The following is a 27,890-nucleotide window of genomic DNA, read 5'->3' as shown; positions in this document are numbered from 1 at the left end:
TTGTGTGATAAATAAAAGATTGTGTTTGCTGTATATCTCGAAGCTACTTAGTCTGTCTTAAATCTTCAGAGTAAACAGTGGAATTAATGTGAAGTATCAGCTCTGTAGTTAATGGTACACAATCTCACTTTCTAACTTAATTCCATAATTGCTACTCAGAAGAAAATTAAAATGTTAACTGTATAGAAAAAGAGCACATTTTTAAGCTAGTGATCAGCATTTAATAAATGGCTGTAATTACTAAAGCTTGTCTTATGTTCAACTGAGTAGGACTGTTGATGTGAGTACAAAGTGACATGAAATATTCCTTAGGACTGTGTCATATGATTATAATCTCGCTCTTGTAAGATGAAAATAAATCTCTGTCCCGCAATTTTTCTCTGAGTTTAACAACACCCAAATCTTTTCTAACTTAGCACAAAGGTTGATTTTTCACTTAAAAAGTGTTTTGGCAAGTTCTTATCATTGTTATGAATGATTGCTCTATAAAAATGGATAATCCTTCACTTGTTGTATTACAAGCATAAGAGCATGGCTTATTAAAACCGGATGCTGGTTTTAAAAACTTGCCTAGAAAGAAATAGGTAAGGAGAGAATCATTTTTAGAAAATGGTTCCAAGGTTTTGATCATGTAATGGGTTGAAGTTATGGATTATGACTCTCACATTCTTGAGATATATCTGATTGCATTCCCCAGTGCGAGGTTTGTATTGACTGTTACAAGCTTTCCCAAGTCAGACTTTACCACCTGCTGTACACTGCATTGCTTTTTGTTTCACTATAAAAATTCCACTGAGCTATACTTTGATCATTTCTTAGTATTTTTCCTCCTTCCTTTCTTCCTTTATCTTTTCTCTGACAACTTACCTAGAATGCTGTAATGCTATTGCAAAAACTGTAGTTGTTGTTGATGTGGTTTTAAAATGAATGGTATCTAATATGTAACCACCGTTTTCGTAGATACATTCTGAGCCCCATTAAAAAAATATATATATATATATATATCCACTGATACATTTCAGAGTATTCTTTTTTTTTTTTTTTTTTTTCAAATCAACTTCTCAATTTTAAATAGAAATCATTAATTGAAATAATTTTGAAATCCTATAAAGAGTAATTATCTGTTTTACACAGTCTCAAAGATTTTTTTTTTTGGTTCAGTTTTTTTTGTGGATGTGCTATCATGTAGATGAAAAATAGCTTTTAGCTTCTTTATGATTTTACAACAAGAGAACAAAAATTCTCAGTGCTAATGTCCAAAGTAACGACAGATTTTTGCTTGAGAAAATAATCATAGTTTGTGATTCTTTAGTGGCATTTAAAGTAAAGAAAAATTTAGGGTTGTAAGTGGAAGTTCCTTCCTTAAATGCAGTTGTGAATCTTGATTAGAAGAATTGAAATTAAGATTATGAGTCAGAGCAAATGGTTAGTTTATGCAAAACAGTTTTACCAGGTAATAAAGCTCATGTATTAAGGAAGTGAGGACTTCAAATAAGCATGTTCATAGTTAATGTATAAAAATATAAACCACTTATTTTAAATGCTATGTTTTTTCCAATTAAGATAATTTCTTTAAGTTGATTGAAAAATACATTATTAAGGCAAACAGGACAATTAAGTTGAAATTAGTTTGTCACAGCACACTGGTTATGTCAATGGGTGACCGTGAAAATTCTGAATTTTTTATACACTGTTTGCATTTTTCTGTTGGCTTTGACTACACAGCAACAGTCATTTTTGCTTGATGTTATCAGCACATTAACTCTGCTGTCTCTAGCAGTTTTTGACTGTAGTCCACCACATCATGGAATTATTGCCGCACAATTCAATACATGCTTTAAGCATGTCCTTGGAGCATTTGGCTGGCCTATTTTTCAGCCATCATCGTAACTACATGCCCAAAGCCACACAAGTGTGTCTGCAAGGCTTTGATATGTGTTCGATAGCATGCTAATCGGTGCCAGGTCTGTATTTAAACGTGTTACAGAAGAGCCAAAGGTGGTACATATGGAATTTGAGATATCTGGCACAATGGCTGTAGGTTGTCCACATACTGCTGCTGTTAGGAATGAAGGCAACTGCTGTATAATATGCATTATTTTTGTTTGAAGTCTTTCATGTTTTTGGGGATGTTGCTTTTATCTCCTGTAGCTGCTCTGGCCTTCCTGATCCTCCTGGTGACTTTATCATCACTTAAAGGGTTTTGATGCATTCTTACTCAATAGAAGAATTTCCCTCCAAATGTCACTTCTCCCTCTCAGTTTTCATTATTGGCCTGACATGTTTTTCACCATAGCTGGACTAGGATCTCTGTTTTCATTGAACTGATGCTAGGGCTTAATTACTTGGCAATGTAATCAAAATTGTCAGTAATGTGTTGAATGTGTTCTTTTGGCTAGAATCTTTCAGCTCCAAAGTAGGCATTTAAAGTTATTTTAGGTCTGTTTGTCAGCAGAATATCTTATCTACAGCCTTGACATATTCTGTACAAGCCTGGGTGCATTCTAGAGAGGAATATCTAAAGCCATGCTTAAGTACCTACAGTTTTTTGATGCATATGGACCGCATACATCTAGAGCAATCTGGGCGATTAAATAACAAATGCACGGCTTATCTTTTGTCACCTTCCAGATGCCCAATGGCATGCATCACCACCCTCTCTCCAGTACCTGAAACCTGGAAGCACTCAGACACTTTAAAAGTTGGTCAACTGGGAAGCAGTGAAGTTATGAAGCCAATAGAGAAGTGAGACAGGAGAGCAGGGGGTGGAATTTTTGCTGAATTTTCCTGCTCCTGTTTGAGTGTTTCTAAGCATGCATCATTCCTTGTGGAACAGAACATTTCTTACTCATTTTCTAGTTTAAGTCTGTTCTTGCATCTGCAAGTCTGTTAGATGCTTAGCAGTTTTTATTTGATCATGTTTCAAACCGATAGGGAAGAAGAGGGAGAGGACACAGGGTACATAATTTAGGAAGGTGAGGAATACTAATCATATTCCTCCTGATTTTTCTGAAGGAAAATTTATGACCCTTCGTTTTTCAGATGCTGCTAATGAGGCAGAGGAAAGAGTTGAAGAATGCTCTGATCAGGTATAGATTTAAGGTGTCTGAAAGATTGAACCTGAGTGGCTGAAGAAAGATGTGAGATGATAGATGAAAGAACTGAGACACAACGGCAATGACTCTTGATTCATTTGTGAAATAACACATAGATCTGAAACCAAGGCAGTTTACCTTTAGGTATATTGTGGTGTTTTACCTACTTTGGTCTGTTGAGAACTGAATTCATGAGTAGATCAACATATTTTCTTTGGCGCTAACAACATCTGCCCTTTGTCTGGTACAGATGGTTGTGTGGTACTAACTCACCACAAGTGTTGCAGACCATGGTCTCTCTATAACTCTTCCCTATATTTAAATGGAGGTTGTTGATAACCACCTGTGGACAAAGACTACATGAGGAAAAATGTTTGCTTTCAGTATCTTGAGATTTTGAAGTGATAGGAATAAGAATGTTTTGTAGATTTATCTCGGAGCAAAGGCCTTTTTCCTGCTTCTTTCTAGTTAATTGTACAAATAAGATGAAATGATAGTGAACAAAATTTGTGATTTAATGTTACTGATCCATCTTAAATAGTTTTTGAGAACTAATGCTTATTATAGTTGTTTGTAGGATAGAAATCAAAAACAAAGGTATATTCAGTGTGTACTTACTGGCATTGGAATAATGAATGTATCCCTTTCATCTCTCTCTGATGTTAATGTTGATCAATATCAGCAGTACAGATTTTAGAGGATATTTGTCCTGCTTTTTCCTTTGATTTCTATGAAGTACTAACTCCTTTGTTTTATCATCTATGTTGACTTGGCAATTGCTTAGAGTATCCACTGGACAAAATAGTTTTGAGTATTCAGCTAGGCTTATAATTTTTTATTGAATGTTATTAGTGAGTATTTAACTAATTACCTCTGATTTGTTTCATTATTCTTCACAGAAAATTTCACCTTGGGTAGGTTTACGCAAGATCAACATCTCCTACTGGGGATGGGATGACATGTCTCCTTTTACAAACACAACTCTGCAATGGCTTCCTGGAGAGCCAAATGACTCTGGCTTCTGTGCGTATCTAGAAAGAGCAGAGGTGGCAGGTCTGAAGGCAAATCCATGCACTGCAATGGCAGATGGTCTTGTCTGTGAAAAACCTGTCGGTAAGCAATCTTTTGTACTCAGTTATTGTTACTGTAATGATTAGCAAGCTGTCTGGATTTTCACTTGGCTAAAAGGGATTATTGCCAATTTAGATTAAGCAATTACAAATCAAAATTTTACTTTTACTTTTTGAAAAGTATGAAGCTTTAATTGAGAAAATGAATAATATTCCTAAAGCAGCAAATATTTATTTGTAAAGTTGTGTACATAGCTTAGTCTACATAACACCAAAAGTCTTATAGGTTGGCTCTGAATTGGTAGTCAGTGTCAATGGGAACAGTAGCGTTAAGAGTCTGTGATGATGTTCAGCAAAGCTGATGAAGCTAAAAACAACTCGTCTTTTTGAACATTACTGAACGTTGCTGAACATTTTAATGATCTAAATGTTTTGTTCCCCCCTTAGGCTTGTTTGTATCTAAAAAATTCTACAACAGGTAGTCACTTCAGTCAGTTCTCAATACTTTGAGAAAGATGAAAAGGGGTTGACTAACATCCTTCAGTAAGATGGCCCCATTACTGCCTATGCAAGGAGCTTGGAAAACTGGGAAGCTTTCTCAGTGCATGCCTCTTCTTTGGAGTCCCAGTAGACAAGTTGGTAACCAACGTTAATGCCTACAGTCACAATTGCTCAGGGATGTCATGAGTAGGCTCCTGCACAGAACCCTAAATATTCTATGTGATTAGAAGCTGGACTCTGGCAATTTCAACACCTAATCATATTGCAATTTTTTCTCTAGGGGTTACTTACTCAAAATTTCTTTGTTTAAAGGTAGTTTATTTTAACCTTGCTTTATCAGAATTTCTTACAGCTGATTCTTGTTTTTACCCTTCACTCACTAATGAGAACTATAACTCCTGTTTAATCCAAAGATGATGCTAGACCCTTGCCCTTTACATATTATACTTCAAATTAATGTATTTATTCTCTGATTGTCCCATATATTTCTTCATAGCTGTGCGGTTAAGCACACAAAACTCTTCAGATTTCATTTTAATGCTTATTTTTTCACTGTCAATAACATTTTCAGTGGAAAGTAGCTACAATGTATGTAGCTACTACATACATACTACATATGTATGTACTATACATATATTGAATGTATATGAATATATATATGAATATATGAATCTGGTATTTTAGCTGAGACGTTGAACTTTTGTTCAAAATCACTATTTTTTGTTCTTTCTAGTTAGTCCCAACCAGAATGCAAGGCCCTGCAAAAAGCCATGTTCCCTGAGAACAACATGTTCCAATTGTACAAGTAATGGTATGGAATGTATGTGGTGCAGCAGTACAAAGCGATGTGTTGATTCAAATGCCTATATAATTTCCTTCCCGTATGGACAGTGTCTAGAATGGCAAACTGCAACATGCTCCCGTGAGTACCTTAATGAACAGTAATCCTATTAAATATAATGATGTAATTTTTTCCACTCAGAAGTATACCTGTTTGAATAGAATTAAACACTTTCACTAGAATTAAAAACAAATTCACATAATGACTTTATTTAGTCACTAATTTCAGCAGGCAGTATTATGTATTTCTAGATACAGGTGAAATATTTGTGTCTATCTTAAGATGAAACATTTAATCTTTTGAAAGAGGTGAAAAGTGCTTATTGCTTTCAAATAAAGAAAAAAAAATCTTTTTTTTTTTTTTTTTTTTTTTTGATGACTAGCTGTATTGTGTGAGATGATGTCCATGAGTTGGAACAAAATACTGGTAAAATTGGAGACCTAATATTATAGACCTTAGGTATAACATCCAGTTACTAAATAAGGGAGGTGAACTGAAATTCTGTTGTATTTTGTTTGTAGAGTCAAAATAGTCAATTTTCCTACTGTGCAAAGATAAAACAGTGAGATAATAATGATGATAATAGTCTTGAGAATGCTGTAACCATGGTAAAAGAAATGGTCTTAGTCTTCATTACATTCTAATTTGCAAATGCTGATTATAGACTCTTGCAAATTACTTGTCCTCTCCGTAGAAGTATAAAGAGTTCAGGCAGATGAAAGGAGGTGCAGAAAACTTTTTCCTGATGTGATGAGATAGGGTCAAGTCTGCAAATGTACAAGATGGCTCACATCATCCTTAAGATTTCTTACTTTGTCAAGCAGCAAAGGTATTCTCCAAACATCCCTTTTGGAAACACATTTCATCAGAAATCAATTCACTGCCTCTCTAGGAGAGAAAGAAACCTATTCAATGTACCTTTCAGTGTACTATGAACTGATGCTACTTTTTTTTTTTTTTTTTTTTTTTAACAAGTCTGTGATGACTGTACCTTGTTAAGTTGAACACCAAGAAGTGCCATCATGTATCTGTGCCATATTTCATGCAGATGCATGAGCGATGTGTTTGGTGCTTTAGATTCTTGTCTCAGTCAAGATTGATTTGAAAAAATCCTCAAACATCTTCCTACAGAAGACCGGTTCTTATTATTTTCACTAATTACTGTCCTTAATAACTTGATTAAAATATTGCCCACATGCGAAGGACTTCAGCACAGTGGGACTTGACCTTAATGTACAGGACTCGAGAAGCTGACCACTGAGTGTGGAAAGTAATACAGGCAAATTTTTCTTTCAAATGAAACTATCCAAGCAAAGTGGAACTTGCAGAGCCTGTATTACTGTTTTGAGACAACAGCATAGTAATTCATAATATTCATAAAATGTATTGATCCAGTGCAATGTTGACCTGTTCTGGTAAATTTTCATGCTTAGTAGAATTTAGTTGTTAATTCAAGTTCGGCATGGACTCGAAATAGGGCTTTGTCCTCTAACCCTAGCCATCAGCCCTCATTTAGTCTAAGAATAAAGAAATAGGATCACTTAATTTCTTGTCCCATATATGTGTGTATTAATGATACTGTGTAACTGTAAAGGTTAAGCTTTTTTTTCTGTCCTTAAAAAACTTAGTTTTACAACTTAGAAAATGTGGATGGTGAATTGTGGCAAAACAAAACGTGATTGAAAATTTAGGGATAAAGTAGACAGAATACCACATGAGTAATGCTTAACTTTTAGATGTGGCATACATTATGTCAGTCCAAACTTGTAATTCTGTTGTGTTTCTGTAGTATTTGCACATCATGCAGGTTCTTTGTTTGAGGAAAACAAAAGAAAATGTTTTTTATTTATTTGTCTTTTTTTTTTTTTTGTCAAGTCTATAAAACTTAATGTTAAGTAAGCTAAATGGAATTTGATATATGCCAGATCATTATTATGAGTTTTGTATCAGAATATGTTTTCTATTCAATAAATGAAAGAAAAACAGGACTCTATGTTCATAGGCTGATTTTTTTTTTTTCAGTCTGAAGCATTAAACAAGAAGATTACTGTATAACTGAAACATGATTCAGACTCTTTCAGACTAGATTTTAACTTGAAAATTCTATTAGTTAGATTTATTCTTATTGCTGCTGAGGTAATGAAACATTAAGTGGATTCTCTTGTCAAAGAGTAGTGTTTCTACTGGAAGAATAAGATGCGAATTATTATCTTTAAAACCAAACACCTCTACTTCCTGCCCTACTATCCCAAGTAAAAAAAACAACTGAGCAACAAAACAAAGCCAGCCAGATGGACAAAAACCTCATTCTCTTTTATTTTGTTTAACGATTTATGAGTTTTGGGATGTTTGTTCTGGATTGAAAAGAGATTTCACACAAGCATATGCATTTTAAAAATTATCCGTTTATATCAATGAGACTGAATTTTTGTATTTTGGAAGGAAAATAAAGAATGCCATGTAATTATTGATGTTTGGTCATTTTAATATTTGTTTGCCAAAAAGTTGCATTCCACACTTCCCGTATTTTCTGCCCGCTATGATCTTTGACTGAATAGCTGACAGTAGAACACCCTTGGACGACATGTGGAATTTCAATGAAAAAAAAAAATCTTCAAATATCATGTTTTTCTAAAATCATTAATTTATTAGTTCTTTTCAGTTTTTCAAATGAAAATAAAGTTTTGGTTTGAATTTGAATTACCACAGGTTTTTTTTCCTCTTTTATTATTGGCCTTTTCTTGAAGTCTAAAGTATTTCTATTGGTCTAAATAGAATAATAAATTGGTCTTGAAGTCTAAAGTATTTCTATCTGTGCAGTCTACATGAGTATGTTTAGTATATTTGCATTCTATGATATATGTTAATAATAAACACAAAATATATATTTAAAATAAGATATGAATTTGGATGAAGATGTGAAATTTTGCTCTTCTGTGTCATTATCTTTGTTGCTTTGTGGTATAACGACCATCTATAGTATATTCTGTGATCTTCCATGTTTAGACTAAACATGGAAACATACTGATAAATTTTACTGAAATAGTTGAATTTGTGCCAGAAAGTATAAATGCAAAATTATTTATTCCTGAAATGTTGTATAATCCTAGCATCTAGTTTAACAAAACAAAAACCAAACAACAACAAAGCAAAGGAAAACATAAAAAGAATACAGAAACAGACAAGCAAACAAAGAAAACTTCTCTTACATTAATACTGTATTTCATCTAAAAAAGCTCAAAACTGCTCTGGACTGAGGACCTGTGGACAGTGTTTGGAACAGCCTGGCTGTGGGTGGTGCAATGATCCCAGCAACACTGGAAAAGGTCAATGTTTGGAAGGATCATCGAGAGGTCCAATGAAACCTGTTGGCATGCATTCTACTGAAATGGTGCTTGATGCCACTCTTTGTCCCAAAGAAAAAAGCTATGAATGGTCTTTTATCCAGTGTCCAGGTAAGGTCTGCTGATTTATTGTCCAATTTTCTTTAGATTTTTTTTTTTTGAGTAACATTTCTGAACAGAAATTAAGTTTCTCTGTTTAGACACACTAAATTAATGTATTTATTTGATGGAATACAAATTAAATGTTTATGGGATGGATGTTTTTCCAGAATGCTCCCTAATTAATTTGTCTATTTTGTCTCTGTCTAGAGCACATAAATTTGCTTGGTTTTGTACAGATTTGTGTGTAAAATACACTACTTAATCAAAATCACAATTTAATTGCAAATTATTTCTCACCAATTCCATCCTTCCCCCTTTTGAAATTCACTGTATGAATTTGCTTCAGCTTTTATGCTGTTCTAGCTAAGAAATCATCTATAAGCAACTGCTGATGGCCAGGAGCATGAGCCTCCTGCATCTCAGCTGCTCACACTGAGGTTCAGCTGGCTGTGGGAAAGCGCTGCAGGATCGTGAGTGTCTGAGCAGTGCTTCCAGTTACCTTTTAGACCTTGAGACTGAATTGTGTAGTGCTTTTATAATATTAGAACACTGAATTTAAGCCATGTTGATCTGACTGTAGTACTTTTAAGTTTATTGGAAAAGATACCAAGTGCTTTAAGACAGTGGAGGTTGAACTGATATGGCCACACAAGGGCAGGAGTAGTGCAGGTAGCTGGAAAGCACGCAGAGCTGGACAGACTTCCAGGGGTAACCTGCAATAAATAATTTTTTAAAAGATGACTTCATTTTTTATTTTATTTTTAGAATAAATGGTACAATTTTACTATAGTGTTACTTTTCCAGTCTGTATTCCTACTGCTGGTAAATATGGAAGCTGGGGCTTCTTTGGAATCAAAGGCTTTGGTACATGCAGCTGTGTTTGCTCCTCTGGGTGCTTCATTTTTTTTTTTTTTTCAAAGGCATTTGTATAGATTTGATTTGAAAACAAGCAAATAACTGTGCTCCTTTTTTTACTTTTAGGCTCATTGGCTTGCAATCTATTTATTTATAAGTCTTACTTTAAGTCATTCAGTGTGTGAGAAATGCAAACAGAACTCATGCAAAACAGAGCTGCAATTCGTAGTATTTTCTTTTTGTGAGAAGGCAGTAAAGTGTGTAGAACACTAGACTGTGTGCAGAAAGGCACCACAAAGTTGTCTAAATTCAGCATTCTTTGGAAGGTAAAAAAAAATCATAATTTCTTAAGAGATTTAGCAATCAAAAAAACAAACAACAAACGAAAAACACCCATTCTTATTTTCCAGTATTACAGAAATACTGGATACTTGTTTACAAGATTTTATAGCCCTGGCTACAGAAGAAGAGATTCTAAACTTTGAGGTTGAACAGTTTCTGAGCCAAGCCTGGCAATGACTGTAATTCTAAAACAACTCCAAAAACTTTTAAGGCATGCAGTGAGAGCCACTTTTACTTCTAGCCAAAACACCAGTCAATGTGACATTTAGATTAAAAATCCAAATTACAAAAAGAGTAAACAGAAATGATCTTACTGAGATAGCTGCTCTCTGCTGAGTCTACTGACTCCTCACCAGTAGGGGTTTGGCAGGTTAGACATAATCTGACACTTGATAAGCTTTGGTAATTGACACATTGCTAATCTGCTGAGTGCCATGAGTTGGAGGTCCCACTGCAGAGAGATTGTCTTGCTTTCAGCCAAGGCCTAACAGTGGGATTGATAGGTTCTATCAGAATTCATGTTATGGTTTTTCTTGCAGTAGCGATCCGTGCTTTCTGAGAGTCTGTGGGGCACTGGAACATGGGAGGAGTGTGGTGTTAGAAGATCAGTGGTCTTCATTGTTATTGCTTGTTAAAGAGCTTAATTAGGCTTTCAGGGTCAAACATAAAATATTTATGTAAGATTCCAGTTTCTTCTACTTTCACCAAAGTCACACTGTGTAGATACTAGAGATGTCTGAAGTGGTTCTGATGCCTTAAAAAAAATATCTCCTAGTGTGCCAAAGCTAATGAAAGGACCAGAACTGTTAAAAATCAGATGATGGGTGTTTAATTTTTTATGTATGCCTTCTCTCACCAGCGAATACGGTAATGAGTAAGTTGATTTTCTCCACTGCAGTAGCATTTCAGATACTTCACAAAAGACTGTGTGTAGGTATGGTATCAGTGAATGATTTGTGGACTCTTAACAGGTTTTCTAAGGGGCTACGCAGCATTTTAAAGCTATATAAGCTGGATTCAGTCACGCCAATACTCTTTCTAACAAGCCTTAAGCTCAAAGTCACCCTATTATCAACTATATATAATAATATATATATGTGCTGATGATTAGTCAGGATTAAACTCATTGGATTTACATTTTTCTGCAGTTTTGTAACAATGTAAGAATGATTTTATTCCAAAGAGCAATATACTAATGGATTTGTAAATGTTGTATTCTAGCTTGCCAGTGTAATGGCCACAGCACCTGTATCAACAGTAATGTTTGTGATCAGTGTAAAAACTTAACAACAGGAAAACAATGTGAGACATGCATGCCAGGATATTATGGAGATCCCACAAATGGAGGACAGTGTACTGGTAAGTTCTGCTGGCATTAAAAAAAAATATATTGAAATAAAAATGTATATAATAAGAAATCCACTTTCCTGTAAAGATTAATTGCTGATTTGATACCAGATACACTGATCAGATAAATTAATTCAAAATCTAGATTAATATTTTTAATAGCAACTTTGCATTTGGAATCACTGTTTTGCAGTTGTCACTTGATCTGCATGCTCTAAGAATGAGGCTGTAATTTAAAGATGCTCTCTCAGGCAAAGGTAGAAGGAAACTGTTATGTGGGGAATGTCACCTACATGGTGGTACTTCAGAGAAGTATCATTTCGTTGCATTTAAGCAGTCCTCTTATAATGAAGTACAAATGAAATTTGGTATTTAAACATGCTTAATAATACTCAATTCTGTAAATATGTGATGCCCATGGAAAAATAATGAATTCAACAGATCAGCAAGTCTTATTCATGCAAAGTTTGGACAGTCTGATTTAGTAGGGACTGTATGTTACTCTAACCTTTTCAATCTGTTTCTTTTTATAATTTCAACATTGGAGAATTCTCCTTGAAGTGAAAGAAATTGAATGATAAAAGTGTTTGTTGTGTATTGCTGTAGGACTTCTTTTTTCACTTGCATGAGTGATTTTGAAGTTGACACTAATTCCTCTCTTTATAACTAAATGGGAGTGTGGGAATATTTTTAATATGAAAGTCTATTAAGATAGTTGAGATTTAATATGATAGGCAGTCAGACACTTTTCGCCTGCAACTCTTCATCTTTGATATTGGTGTTTGTTTAACTGAGCCTTTATCTTGAAGTATATTTATTCATTTAAAGGGCTCACTTGTTCCTCAGTACTTTAACACCCAGTCAATGCATGAAGCTGCACATCTGGTAAACTTAAGCACAATATATTAGAAATGTGTTCAAGGGGATGGAAAGATTAATGCCTGCCCCTATTGACAGTTGCACATTTTTCTGGTGCTTTATGAAGCTTTAAATAATTCTTAATAGTTCTCTTATTTCCTGAAGTTGACAAAATGTTCTTTTGCTGTCTATAATACCTTTACAGCAAAATGACTTATTACTATGGCCTTTATTCTTCAGGGATACATTAGCTATCTAACCAAATAAGCATTCCATCACCTTTAGTGAATTATGTGTCTTACAATAATGGCTAAAATCAATTTATAAGGCTAGTAAAATCGTAAATTTTATAACTTGTTTTTTCAACCCTAAGATTGAGTTCATATATTAGTAGATGTGATTTTAACGGGAGCTATTTAGCGTAAGGAGTACTTCAAAAATAAAGATAGTAATTATTGTGAAGCTTTGTTTTCATTTTTATTATTTATCTGTATTATATTTTGGAGTATAGAGTCCATTAAAATTTACACTAGTTTAAGTCTTTAAACCATTCTGATGAATGGTTAGTTATTATGGAATAAGTTATTATAGAATGGTAGTTATTATGAACTATTAGATATTACTATTGCTTTTGTGATAGCGTCCAAATTATGGGCAGGGATTTCTGCAGAAACAAATATCAGTATAAAAATATTAGTATAAAGCGGTCATCTTGCTTTTTCTTGGATTTAAGAGGGCTTTGGACCAGACATCGTCATGCTCCTCTCCTACTTTATTGCTTCCAGCTGAGTTTCTGGTTGGACCTTTCCAACATTTCTCCCTAGTCTCATCCTTCCTAAAGAATACCTCAGAGCTGATGAGGTTTTCCTTTTAGGATTCTGAATGAAAACTTTTAAAAGGAATGACCTTGTAGTACTGCAATATTCTTCCTATATTAAATTGCTGTAGTTACATGGGTGTGACTTGATTATCAACTAGTGAACAGTTGAAGTTGGGAAAAGATGTTGTAACCAGTGTCTCTAATTGAGAGACGACGTAGTGTACAGTGGGAGAAAGCCTGAATATCTTTCTCAGTATGCTTATATACAGAATAATTTATTTTTCGCTACTGGTCTCACAAAAGTACTTATGTATTCTGTAAATTCTACTGTTGTACTTATAGGTAAAATTCTGCTGCTAAAATCCAATTTTAGGTACAGTTTAGAGGGTATGGATATCAACATTATGTGATAGGAAATGTTAAATATTGATGGATTTTTTTAAAAAATACAACAGGCCTAACTTTAGAAGGAAATGGAGATACTAGCTTGTTCTCTCAGTGATTTGTGCTTGTGTTATGTTTTCTTCAAGGTTGTACTACATATTCTTGAAGTGCACAACAATTTAATATACATTCTGGAAAAAGCAGAGTAGGGTTTGTACTAAAGACTGCAATGTGAAATAACAGAAGAAAGCAGTATAAGAAATTGCTTGAAACAAATTTATGTTGTCTTGGCAAAAAATGTTGAGCATTATTTTCAAACTTATTAATCATCCACTTGCTTGATAACGTTAAAAAAATAAAAATACTCTAACTGCTTATCATGTTGTCATTTGCTTTATGCAAGATATTTCTGAAATTATTCTTTAAATGTATGAGATGCCAGGAGAGAGTTCTATATACTAACACATGACACATACTGTGAATATATAATACATTTAATAATAAGATAACGTAAGCTCTCTGCTGTATTGCCATTTTTCCTAAGGTGATAACATCCCAAACAGTGTTCAGTTTTCCCATAATTGCACTACTATTGCTGTTGCTTTTACAGTAGGAGTGAAGCTGTGAGTTCCAGCACATTGGGAACATTGTGTTTTAACTCCCACTGCTCTCTCTCTCTGATCAACCTTAAAAGACGTGATGTTGAAAATGCTAATGAGCCTTTTGCAAAATCCTCTTACCCAGACAGGCGGCATGGATAAAGTTTAAGTGAGCCTGTAGTATTACAGGTCTGTTGTCATCTCTGCTGTTGTACAGTTGAAAATTTCAACATCAAACACAACAGCTTCCTCCTCGATTTGATTTGTAATCATTCTGTTTGAAAAGATTTTTATCAGATCGTAAGACAATTAATGTAAGTGAATGTGATTCTTGTGAAAGTGCACTGGGTTGGTAGCATCTGCTGGAGCCAGGTGAAAGGTTTGGGTAACTTCCATGTTCATTTAGAGCCTGGAATGTGAAGGGAGGGCACAGCTGTTGTTCTGCTGTTCTGAAACATCTGTCTTGGAGGGAGAGAGAGCACCTTGTGCATCGTCTGCTCTTTTATGCATTGTGTAGCTTGGCACTTTTCTCTTGTTTTTATATAAATGCTTCTATATAGGTATGACTGTGTATATGTGTGTATATACATACACCCATATACAACTCTGGATTTTTATTATATAGGACTTAAATTTCAGATTGAGTTCCTAGCTTTAAGGTATCTTGAAGAGGATGAACTTATCCAGGCAGTAAAACATTTATCTAGAAATAATTTCTGATTATTTTTATTTCTACTCGTTAAAAGAAGTAAAACATGTTTGTTGCTTATGAATACTTATGAAAGGTTGTATCTTTAGTAGCAGAAGGGAAATCCATGTTGTTGAAGTTCTTCTACTCAAAGAATATGATCATTCTGCTGAGTGGCTTCTATTGAGTGATACATTTTTTGTAGAAGAGTCTCAGGAGAGGCAGAAGTCATTACTTCTGGTGTCTATGAAAATTAAGAAAACGTTGGACTCATGGCAGGTAATTGCAAATGTCCCCTTGGTTCTACCTGTGATAGATAGCTAGACTTGGACATTGCTTTTCCTCTGGCACTGTCTAACATTTTATAGTTCAGGAATAGCAACCTTTGCAACACTTAACATTTTCTTTATGATGGTCCAAGAAGCAGCTGCAATTGAAAGATCCAGTGCTTTCTGTCCTGAGAGTCAGGGGATTCAAAACTATAGTTCCTTAATACAGATGAAACCATCGGGAGTCAGAGCCGGCTAACCTGTGTGCTTTTTGGGGAGTTTCGGTGTCAGACTCTGAGGAGTGAGTTTCTCTCCCAAAACTGTAATCCTGATGTCTTAGTACTGAAATCTCATTTTGTAACCTGCCCTTGAAGCTTTCTCAGCCACTGAATTCCATCGCTGGTATCACTTCCAACATCTGTTAACAGCAGTTTTCAGCAAGGAACAGCCATATTGACTGTCATTTTGAGGAAAATATGTAGGAATTATTATAAACTAAGATAATCAAAGAAATAAAATATACAAACTTCATAAGACATTTTAAAGAAAGACAAGGAATCAGTCATTTCATACAACTTTTATAAAATTATATGCATCTAGTTGGATTAAAATTATTAAACTAGTTTAAGTACTTGTGTTCATGTCTTTGTTTATTTCAATTGACTTTTCCTGCTACTAAGAATGCAAGGTGATGAAGTGCTTACATGCATGTTTTTCATTTAAGCTGTAGTCGTAGTTGGTTTTAATAGCTCAGAGGCTGCTGATCTTAGCCATTAATTTAGTGAAGAATGATTTCTTTTATTTCTAAATAATACATATGTCATGTATTATTTAGAAGAAAAAGACAGATGTTCCTAGTTCAAATTAATATAACAAAATGAATTTCTATATGCAATGATTATGTGAAGAAGTCACAAATTTCAAATAGAACATCTTAATTCTGGCCCTCAAGCAGTCATCAGTCTTTCCTTCCATTGAGTCTGGTGATCACATAAAATGGCTTCTTGTAGTCAGGCAAATTAAAATTAAACTAGAGTTAAATAGTTAGTTTCATAATAAATTAGACATCTATTTTCATAATAAATAGCATATAGATTATTGTTAATTGACTGAAAAAAATGATACATTTTCAGTGTAGGCTTTCTGTTTTATCTAGATTATCAAAATGAGGAAGGCGTGACGTGTCCAACTGTGTGACTTCAGTTAATATGAATAGGGATCCCGTAGTTTTTGATCAACTGTAATCTGGTTTGTAATTACTGCTGTTTGATGCTTTTCGGCTGGCTGTGATAGCAGCAGCCAGTATTGTACTAGGTTTGTGCGTGCGTTCACAGATGTCCCTCGCACATAGCACAGGCCTAAGAGGAAAATACCATGTAAAGTGGTATAAGATATTTACTGTCAGGTCGTGTTACTCTGAAATATTTGTTCCTGTTTCATAGTGACTGCCTCTGCGCAGGGCCTGCAGATTGGGTATTTTTGCCTAATGTTGTTTGCAGAGGTCAGCGCCTGCACTGTTATAAAACTGTTGGGGCACAGGAATAAGCTCTGTCGGTATGTAGTGTTTGGATTATGGGCTTTTATTGGAACTCATGTGGAAGTGATACTCAGTGTTTAGTATGATATTTGAAAAGAGGTGAGTAGATGAACCCTAGTGTTGTAGGCAGCTTTAATTTTAGTCTTCTACAGTGGAGTCTGGAAACTCAAGTCCTTTGTAAAGTAGGACTGAAAATAAGGACAAAATACTTCCAAATATTATTTGCTGTAAAAATTAACAAATATTGAACACAATATCTTTGACTAGCTACAGTAACAATATCAAAAGCATTTTCTTCTGTACATTCTACAGTAGAAGTAGGAAGGAACATGGCTTGACGGAAGTTTTGATGCATTTAGAAAATGACATGGCAACTTGGAATACAGAATTTTTATTCAGTTTTTTTCTGTTCAGCCATTTTGCTGTCTAGCGTATAGAGAAATGTATTTATGGAATACACTGATACTTTAAAGATCTTATTTTTTGGCATCACATTGCTCAAATTGTGGAGGAACAATATTCCTGATCTGTACAGTAAAAAATTGCTAACATCTTTGAGTATAGACACTCTGTAGTCATTCACTTAATCAGCAGATATTCAGTTGATTGGAGGCTTATGATACCCTTCCCAAGACTCTATGTGAATCAAGTCATTTTGTATAAAAGTGAATAAATGTTGCAAATTAGTGAAAAAAGTCTACAGTGTAATGTACAGATTCACATTGTAGTAAGTCAGACCGTCTCCAGTGCTAGAAAATGGAAATGGAAAAAGTTTTAAGAGATATGCAGTTCCACTTTTTGTCATGTATCTTTGTTTCAGTATCTTTGAGTTGCTTTTTCTTTCTTTCTTTTTTTTTTTTTTAGGAGTGTAGAATGGAGATAATTTTGCCAATTATGATTATTACAGAATAAACACACTTATTAACTAAAACACTGGAATTTGTTTTTAGTAGTAGGTAGAAGGCTTACTGCCTATGAAAGATAATAACACGAGATTGTTGCACAATAAGATATTCAGGAGAAACTCTCAATATTACTTTTTGTAGAGAGTTTGTTAGAATAAGCACTTTTTAAGACCTTTCCACCAAATGTGATTTGAAAATTTATTTTCTTCCTGTAGGATCTTGTGAATCTTGTTTATTGAACATTACTCAAGATAATCTGAATACAGAGTGAATAAAATGCCCATACTTGGGTTTAGCTATGAATTTAAATTGAATTAAATCCAATCAAAATGTATTCTAAGTAAGCAGAAGAAAGGCAGAGTACCATAAGAAAAAGTTAGTTGAGGAATGATGAAAAACATCATGTAAAAAATTCCTGTTTCAATTTTCTTTGGCTTTGAAGCAAATTATGCTAAGCAAGCTTTTTCAATATAATGTTAATCATTGTGTATATATAATTCTGTTTGTTGTATATTAGATCTGTATTATAAAGTATGTTTTTCAACAAAGTTAAAGGCAAATTAAAAGCAAAAATTTGGGTAGAAGTTGGAACCTTTTTGTAGATGCATTTGTATTCTGTAAACTAAATTCAAAATAAACCTTGCCAAAAAACCCCTCAACAACCAAAACCCACAAGTGATGCAAAAGCAATCACTCAGCTCCTGCCAGAAGAGGGCTAATACTCAGTCTGGTAATGATCAGCTCCCAGTGCCCATCTCCTGCCCTACCCATTTTTTATTGCTGAGCTTTTAAAACATCGAGGAATATGGAGTGGCAGAGATGAAGCACCATGAACTCCCATTTCCTGTCTGTCTTGGGGCAGAAGGCAAGAATTTTTCATTTTGTCATTCTCTACCTACTCTGTTATTGATGGACAATAAATGAAATTATTCTTCCCCAAGTCAAGTAGAATTTTCCTGTGATGAGATTTTCATCTTACTTTCAATACCTTTCTCCCTGAGGAGGAGAAGTGAGAGATCAGCTTTGTGGGGAGATGGTGACCAGCTGAGGGTAGCTCATCACAGCTGAATATTTCATCATGTTAAACTAAGCTTTTTGGAGGCCTGTGATGCAATAATATCGGAAATAGTAGTAAAAAATATAGTAATAACTTGTGCTATCTTTATCTGTTTAATTAGCAGACTTTTGTACCTACTCACTATTTAAGCATGAAAACTCAGGAGTTAATGATGCCTTATTAGTTTTATATGTATTGTAGAAATACAATAATTTGATTTCTTTATCTCTGTGTTTATCTGTTTCTCAAAGCTTCTCAAGTCTTATAAATGGTATTCATGTCCTCCTGCATGTCATTGCATAACCTAGTTTCTGGCAGTGATGAACGAGTTCCTTTACATTCTTATATTTTCATATTTAATTTTTCATTGTATGAATTTATTTTTATATTTATGCCCATTATTTAAAATCAGATCAGAGATTACACATCAATCAGAGGTATGACAGTCAATCAATCCCACTATAACAAGAAAACGGAGTTGCTGGCTTGAATCCCTGCACTTGAGTATGCTACAAGGATATGAAGAGGCAAGAAGTTGTCATGCTTAGAGGTGGTTATTCCAGTCCATAAGGCTCTTGAAAATGTCCTAGGCTGTTGAAATAGTAGATTCTTTTAAGGCTATCAAATTTTTTATCATTTTGCAACTGGTAGAATGAAGATTTAAAAAAACTGAAACTCCTGTAATGGCATTTCTGTTTGATTGCAGTTAATTCTGCCTTCATTTCCTGAGTGGTAAATGCAATACCTTACAATGGCAGACAACATTCGTTATTTAAGAGGAAAAAAAAATGCATTAAAATGCATTAAAAATCAGCAGTATTTTATACCTCCTAATGGCTAATACAGAAATGATTAGCTGACTTCTTTACATTTTGTTCCATTTTTTGTCTGCTAAATTGCGTAACACATTTCCCTTCTTTGGGCTTTTATCCTGAATGACCAAATACACACAAATAGTTGCAATCACCAGTTGTTGATTTTAGTTGTTTTTCTTCTTGGATTGGAATAATTTTTTTTACATTTAAAGCCACTGTGAATAGTTACTGAGTGGTTTAAATTGTTTTGTTTTTCATGCTGCCTTATAATAATCTTTGATTTTTTTTCTGTTATAATTTAGGAAGTTATTCCCTCAGAGAGGGAATAAGAGTAGTCTTTTGGCCAAAAACTTCCTTTCATCAAATTTTCAAAATCATTAATATAGAGGCAGCTATTTTTTCTAAGATTTTTTTTTTTGGTTAAACTTATGAAGCCTCGGGTATCTGAAAAAGTCTTGTTAACCACATCACATAGAGGGCAGAAAACAATGAGAGCATCCAAAATTATCAATTTTTGTCTTTCCATAATAAGCAAAAAAACCTAACAAACAAAACCACAAGAAAACAAAAAATCCTTTGGTTTTAGTTTTTACTAAACCTAGTCTTCAGTCTTCTGCATCTGAAAATACTCATATTTCAGCAGCCCTAATTTTAGCTTATGTATTCATGTGAAAAATCTCTTAACAATCAAGTAAAGGAAGAGTAATTCAAGAAATAGTATTTTTTAATCTTGTAGGCATGTGAAAGAAACATATCAAAATATTTGCATGTTTGAAGAAGCAATCCTACACATCTGATGCAGAATTCTATTTTTCACCTGAATAACAAAACTCACTGTTGAACCCATTGTGAAATTGAATTTGAAGGCTATTTGTAATAATGTATTATACTTTATTTAAAAAAGAATGAGTGGCAAGAATTAAAGGGAAAGCCATACATAGGATATGTTAATTTTTCTGCAAATAAAGTACTTTAATTTTTCCATGCGGAATATTTCAGTTTACGTTTAAAATAAGTTCATATTCTTCACAGATTAACATTTGAAAAATTAAGTTGATACTATTCTGTGAGTTCTCATGGAACAAGATATAGAAATTCTGTATTCTATTCCCACGAAAATATTTAAATGGTATTAGCATGAAAGAAACACAACCAGACACTCATTAATTACTGAAGACTGTTCAGTTAATAACTAGAAAAATGGTCTTTTCTTTCAGTATTAGTCTTCTCTTTTGAGTTTTTCTTATTTATAAAAAAAAGTTATTTTTTAAGCTGCTTTATAGTATTAGCTGCTGACAATTAAAGACATTTATTATGATTGTTTGAGAAAGATTTATTACAAATGTTAAAAATTAAAAAATCAATTCAATTTTAGGGGTACTTGCTTTAAACAGAAGCAATAATGAAATACGGGTACTGCAGAGTGATGTTGTCAAAGTGTAAAAATGGATTAAGAAAAAAGGGAGAAACTTGTCATTGGGTAGTGTTGGTTTAACCAAAATACCTTTCAGTTCCTGGAAGAGAAAATAAACTTGTTTCCTGCTTCCTAGATGAAATATTTAGCTAAGGAAACTTCCCTTGTTCTTTCTATATTGTTTATTGCATGTCACAGCATTGTTTGTCAGGAAACAAATAATCACCTTATTGGTAGCCAGATCAGATCAGTTTGGTAGTTTTAAGCCACGGTCTGACAGTGTTTTGCTGTGACTGTAAACACCAGAAAAGAAGTTAAATCACATTCAGGTTTGGGCAAGTTTTTTTTTTTTTTTTTTCTTTTCTTTTAAATGGGACCACGAGCATTCCTGTAACTGCTCAGAACAGATACATTCCTGGGTCTGTTAGGTAGAGTGCACTGCAGTTGAGAGAAGAAATTTGGTGCGTATTGAAAAAAAGTGCCATATTCTGAGGAGTGTCTAATTTCACAAAATATGTCTGTCTGAGTGACTGGGAATATTTTTCTTTTCCAGAACAATATTTTATCTAGTGTTTATTTAGAAAATTGACCTAGATTTTATGCTTGTTGGGGATAGCTGACCTTGCTTTAAATGATGCTGTATGTGTTATATAAGTGATTTTAATTTTTGTAGAGTTTCTGCATACCATATACAGAAGCCATATCCTACCTGTACAATTCTTAAAATGTACATCTTTCCTTTTCCCTTTTCCCTCTGTTGGGTGACTACAAAGTACAATTCTTGAAACTGCATCAATGCACATGCTGTTTATTGTACTGTAAGAAAGAAGTGGGCGTGAGACCAGTGAAAGTAAAATCACAGGACAAACCATGAAGAGTGAAAATAAAGTTAGTCATACAGTGCTAATAAGACTGCCTCATCATGGAAGTTAAACATGCCATTGTGGAATGATAGTTGCATTTGACCTGTGTATACTTTTTGGAGGACTTACTAAAGGACAGCAGTCCTTTTCAATATCACTTTTTCAACACTTTTATTGTTCATAGCTTTCCTTTAAAAAAAAAACAAACAAAGTCTCTAGGGCATCTTAAAGAAGATATGCATGGACAGCTCCTGCTTTGGTAATCTTAGAAATAAACAAACAGATCAAGTTCAAGTTAAAGTACCATTTGTAGTGAGCTCCATTTCAGAGAGAACTTCCTCTTGCAGCTGCGTGTCAGATGGAGGCTAAACAATAAAGGTTTTTAAATTCAATTGTCTAAAATGCGTACTTCATGGAAATGGTGATGGGCATTCTTTGGTTGTCAGCATAAGCAGGGATGCTTAGGTGCTGAGCTAGCAAGTCAGAATCAATTGTGCTGTGGATTTATTATTTAATAAATTCTGTAGGCCCCTGGTTTTACAGCATGGATTTAGTCTGCTGTTTTATTTTCATACAACTTTCCTGTTTAATTAGAATTGCATCTTACACAAAACAGTACTGTGAAATGCTATTTGCTTAAAATAGAGTAGGAATTGCCTATTGCCTTTTTTTAAGAAAAGTAGTTGCTGGTTTCAAAACTAATGTTATTTCAGTTAATATGTGAAATAAAGATAAAAATGTGTTAAAACTCTATTTCAAGCAGGTGTATAAGTTTTGTATCTTTTTAACCTTTAATTATTAATAATTTTTTGCATGATAGCTCAGGCTTTAAAATAATTGTTAAAGGAAAAGCCTGTATGCGTAACATAAACCTAAGTTGGAGAGGAGAGCACTTCTTTTGCATTGTCAAAGCTTGAATCACAATATTTCTGTTGTTTGATACATACTTATTAAAAAAAAAAAATCATAAGTTTTCTGTTAGAGGAGTTCTATGTTAAGGTTTTTAATGATGGAGCAAATAAAGTTTGTCAGATGCCGGCAGTAGTATGAAAAGATCCCTGAAGCTGAGCTCATCTCTGTGCTCCTTTCCTAGGTAGCAACAGGGTGTATGTGTGCATTACAGCAGTGCAATAGGTTGCACTGTTGCAATGGTGTTACACATCTGTAGGGTACAATGTTTAGTAAAACTGTCCAATGGGTGTTTAGTAAAACATGGATTGAACAAATATCACAGGATAGCTGGATGTCACAAAGGATAGCACAGAACAGCTCTAAGTAGCCGGGATCCTTGAGGTGAGCTTGTAGAGTCATAGTTACAGACAGCCTGAGGTTGGAAGATCCTATGAAATTACTTTGACAGACTGCAAAGCCATTCTATGATACAAACCCAACTGGGACACTGGTTTCAGAAGCATAGGATGTTACATCTTGACAGTTGGTGTTGGGGATCATTTCCAGTAGCTACTGAGGACTGAATTTCTAAGCTGTATCAATCAGTACCTAGAACAAAAAGGAATGGATGCATTGATAACAAGTTACTCTGAGATTTGTGGACTGAAATTTATTTCAGAAGATGTAATAGGTAGCAGCTGGCATTTATTTTGAATTTCAATAAAAACTCTCAGCACTGTGTGAGAAATGAAATAGAGAATGAGGAGAAGACAACGATATACTATCATTTCTCTTCATATATGTATCCTACAGGTGTGATTAGCGTATTGAAAATGCATACAGTACATAATGAATAATCTTTGAGTCAGGAGCTTGAATGGGTATGCTGAAGTTCAAGCATTCTTACCTGATAAGTACTGTGTTTCTGGTTATTGTTTTTTCCTGCATTGGCATTTCCAATATAGACATGGAATCATGGGCAAGGGTTTAGTTAATATCTTTATCAGTAAAGTGGTATTGTTTTAGATTTTGTAGCTTGTGACTTAATGACTTTGAAATCAAATGGTGCTTTAGGTTGCAGTTTATTTATATTTTAGGTTGGACATCAGAGGGAAATTCTTTACCCAGAGAGTGGTGAGATACTGGAATAGGCTGCCCAGAGAGGTTGTGGATGCCCCGACCTTGGAGGTGTTCAAGGCCAGGTTGGATGAGGGCCCTGGGCAGCCTGGTTTAGCATTAAATGTGGAGGTTGGTGGCCCTGCATGTGGCAGGGGGGTTGGAGATTCATGATCCTTGAGGTCCCTTCCAACCCTGGCCATTCTGTGATTCTGTGATTATTAATTAGTAGGCATGGTTCATATACAAAACTCATAATTTCTTTTATGTTATTCGTAAGTAGGCCAATGGAAAAATCTGCAGCGAGGTTCAAAGGTAATATCTCAAATTTTTTTCGCACTGCATGTCCTCTAATGTCATGCTGCTTCTCCTATTTCAGTTGTTTGATAACATACTCATATATGTTTATATGTATTTTGCTTAGATTTACTTGTCAGGTTGAGATCCGTGGGTCGGTAGGAATCCACTTTTCATCAAAGACTTGCAAGCTTGAGATTAAAATATGCATTTAATTCTCTTAAACAAAATTTGTCCAGATGAGATTTTAAAACTAATGTAAAAGTGATTAGCTCATGATGTCCTTTTTCAAGGTATTATCTAGGGAACAGTTAAATTACTAGGAATTTGATTAGTGAGAGTAATTGTTGTTCATCTTGCAATAGAAGAAAATTAGCTAGTCATAACTAGGGTTTTTTCTTTTTCTTTCATTTATTTATTTTTACTCATGAGGGTCCAGGAAGCAAAGTTCTGTGACTTCTCGACTTCTCTTTCCTTATGCCTTTTCAACCATACCAATCTTAGCACCATATAAACTTTTTATATGTGGCACAAGAATGTAGATGAGGTAGAGCAGCTCCATTTGTTTTTCTAGAAAGAGAGACCAAGCTATAAATGCGACCCTTACGAGCATGTTTATATTGCGAATGCACAGAGATCAAACTTTAGATATGACTTCATGGTTCCATCAGCTATTTACCTTTGACAATTCTCCAGTATAAATCCAGGAAACTCTAGAGGAAGGGCAGAGTGCAGAAACTAAAATGTGATGCAGTTTAAATGGAAGTAGATGTGTGTCTGATTGGAGAGGGGTGCATCTGTGGACTCCTGTGTGAGTGAGCACATAATACACTAAAGTGGAGTATACAGGTGCTGATTTGATTTGGATATCCCTGGGGATGAATAGCAATGATAATTTTTCTTTATCAGTAATTCTGTGGTTTGAGTATACAAGTCCTATCAGAGCTGCTGAAGTAAAGTTTCTCATATATTTTCACAATAGACACTTCATTTTATCATTTTTTTTCAAGATGATAAGGATTAATAATATCTAAAAGATTTTATAATTCTGTGTATAAAAACTTTTGCTGAATAAAGGCTGCTTAAAGCAATGAAGTTCCACTTCCACATTTGTGGTTTACTTCCTATAAAGTTATCAGTAATTATAGAACTAATTAACATTCACTGTCAGTATCTTCTGAATTTGTCAACATATTGACAGCTTTTGGAATTTCATCTGGAATGCAGCATTTTGGCTCCTTTGTAATTCTTGTTTTGTCTTGTACTGGTGCTTTGTTATTAATAGTAATTAACCTTAAGCAGAATGAGCTGTAAAGACTATATTCCTTTGTTTTTCATTGACAGTATGGCAAGGATTTTATACTATTCAAATTAACTTTTGAGAACAGGCTTTTCTATCTTAGAAGTGTATAAATAGTCATTAATGAAGAGAGGAAAGCATGAAAGGATTTAGGAAAATGTAATTGATTATAGAGAGTATAACTTCAGTGACCATTTATTGTGGAGGGAGGATCAAGATCATACTTTCAGGGTACTTAACTTGAATGGAGAACACTGGTCTGATATTCAGACACTTCAGACAATTTTATAGGCCTAATATGCAGACTCTAAGAAGCTTTAGAATTCGTGTCATTTTTTTTTTTGAATGGATAGGTAACCTCATGGCTATTGGTAATTCATGCTATGAACAGTAGTGACTGCAAAATCAGGTCTTCATCCAGAGCTGTTAATTCTTCCTATATTACTTCGGTTCCCATTTTCCTTGGTGGTCACAACTATAACTTAGATGGAAAAGCAGCTCTAGAATGCTTCTGGAAGATAAAGGATAGTTTGTAGTATCTTTTAAGAGGAACTCCTTTCTTCCTAGCCTGCTGTAGCAGGCTAATTAACAAGTTTTGTCAATGATACCTGTGGTTCAAGTCTGGTTAACCTTTTTTTCCTGTTTGTCTTCAGTGGGAACAGGCATTATAGTATGTGTGAAAAGGGACACATCCACATCAATAGAATCATAGATGGTTTGGGTTGGAAGGGACCTCAGAGATCATTTAGTTCCAAACCCCTGCCGTGGACAGGATTGAAATTGTATTCGTTGTGTATTAGGAAAGGAACGTTTAAAATCCTCTGGTAGAAATTAAAAACTACATTTCAATATTAGGATTATAAAATGGAAAATATTTTTCTATTATATAAAGGTCACCAGTCAGTGTTATCTGCTCCCAAGTAGGAACCCAGATATTAAATCTTTTATCCTAGTTGCAATGAAAACACCAGTAAAAGGATAGTATGATCATCAAGATAAGTTCAGAGTTGCTTTGTACTGAAGAAAGTATTTAAACATAGTGTGAATATTAGCAGATAATTATTCCAGTGTGATGTGGGAACTTAATTATATTTACCAGAGGGAAGTTATTGTTTTGTACACATGGGTACAGAAGAGGGATTATTACATAAACAAAAGAGTCCTTCCCATAAACATGAGAAGGAAAAGCAAAGAAAATGGAGAATTTGGAGTACAAAAGATTGAACTGAGATGGGAATCAATCAGGCAGCAAGAGTTGCAATGGAGAGGCCACCATGGATTTACTTCAGCCACTGAGTTTAAAATAAGAACATTAGAGTGGAGTGTTGATTATGATTCTCCTCCAGTTCAAACTTAAGGAGCTTTTAATGATGCCTTTTTTTGTGTGTGTGCTTCTAGAATACTCCTGTTGTGTACCATAACTGTAGTATTAGTTCAGTCTTTGTTTGAATGATTTCAAAGTGTTCTTTATATTCTCAAGAGTTCCAAATATATTTAAGATTTTAATGTGCAACTATAATAATGTTTTCTGTAGTTTGACGTTTAAAATTAATGGAATTTTGCCACTGCTTTTCCTATTGGTCAGAATTTTATCTTGTCTAGAAGGAATGTGTTGATAATGTTCTGTGTTTTATAAAGGGACATAAAAATGGTTGACTGTAATGACTCTTCTCAGACTTCTGGTTTTAAATTGTCAATAATCTGTGGTGGAGAGCATCTATTGACACATACAAAGTTCTTAACTCTACAGAAAATAAACTAAATGTACGAAATATTCCACAAAGGATTGTAATTGAAGTAGTATTTTTTTGTATAGTGCATAGGAAGTGTGTTTTGATATGGTATTAATATCAATGAAAATTTCATTACTTATAACGTACAATATGGGTGAATAAATCACATTCTCCCCTTTTGATTTTATAGCTTGCACGTGCAGTGGACATGCAAATATTTGTCACATGCAAACGGGAAAATGTTTCTGTACAACTAAAGGCATCAAAGGAGACCAGTGTCAACTGTGAGTACAATTAAATGTAGCCTGAAATTATTGTGATTCTATAGTAATATTTTTCTCTTAAAAAAAAAAAATAATAATAATAAAAAAATCTTTGTATTTTGAAGTTCAGTATTATTTAGTCACTTCTTAAAGAGCAACATCAGAAATCTTAGTAACATTTTGTAACATCAGTAACCGATTTTTAAAGTATTGTAAAAGGAAACAGCTTCTTTTATGCGCCTTGTGGATACTAAGTTTAAAAATATCTGCAAAATTGGTAATTATATTCAACATGTTTGTCAAATATCTTGATCTACATGATCTACAGGATTGATCTAGAGTAATTAGATTTTTAGAATTTTAGAAACATCTGAATGTGGACACAGTATTTTAGAAGATTTTCCACATCACTGAATACAGAAGAACGGATTGTGTAGATCTGTAATGTACAGGTAGTTTCCTGTGTTTTGTATTCAAACAACTTATTGTCTTTGCTTAGAGAAGGAGTTTGCAGCTTGAGATAGAGAGAGAGGACTAAGAACAAGGAACAAGTGAAGTGAAGTAGCTTGTTAAGCAGGACAAAT

General features: G+C 34.1%; 1 protein-coding gene across 5 annotated transcripts in view; it reads left to right on the top strand.

Annotated features, from left to right (window-relative positions):
* Positions 1-27,890, top strand: part of ATRNL1 (attractin like 1) — a 427,623-nt gene that overhangs the window by 108,178 nt on the left and 291,555 nt on the right. For all 5 annotated transcript variants that reach the window (XM_042818666.1, XM_042818665.1, XM_042818667.1 and 2 more), the window contains exons 16-20: positions 3,995-4,208; positions 5,400-5,588; positions 8,744-8,962; positions 11,372-11,509; positions 27,234-27,327. In XM_042818666.1, coding sequence (XP_042674600.1) covers positions 3,995-4,208; positions 5,400-5,588; positions 8,744-8,962; positions 11,372-11,509; positions 27,234-27,327 — 854 coding nt within the window. The remainder of the gene's footprint in view (positions 1-3,994; positions 4,209-5,399; positions 5,589-8,743; positions 8,963-11,371; positions 11,510-27,233; positions 27,328-27,890) is intronic.

The sequence above is a fragment of the Centrocercus urophasianus genome, unplaced genomic scaffold (genome assembly GCF_019232065.1).
Source record: "Centrocercus urophasianus isolate 14NV4802_14NV808 unplaced genomic scaffold, USGS_Curo_1.0 seq_17, whole genome shotgun sequence".
Lineage (NCBI taxonomy): Eukaryota > Metazoa > Chordata > Aves > Galliformes > Phasianidae > Centrocercus > Centrocercus urophasianus.
The sequence above is the reverse complement of the archived record's forward strand: the minus strand, read 5'-3'. Positions and strand labels throughout refer to the sequence as shown.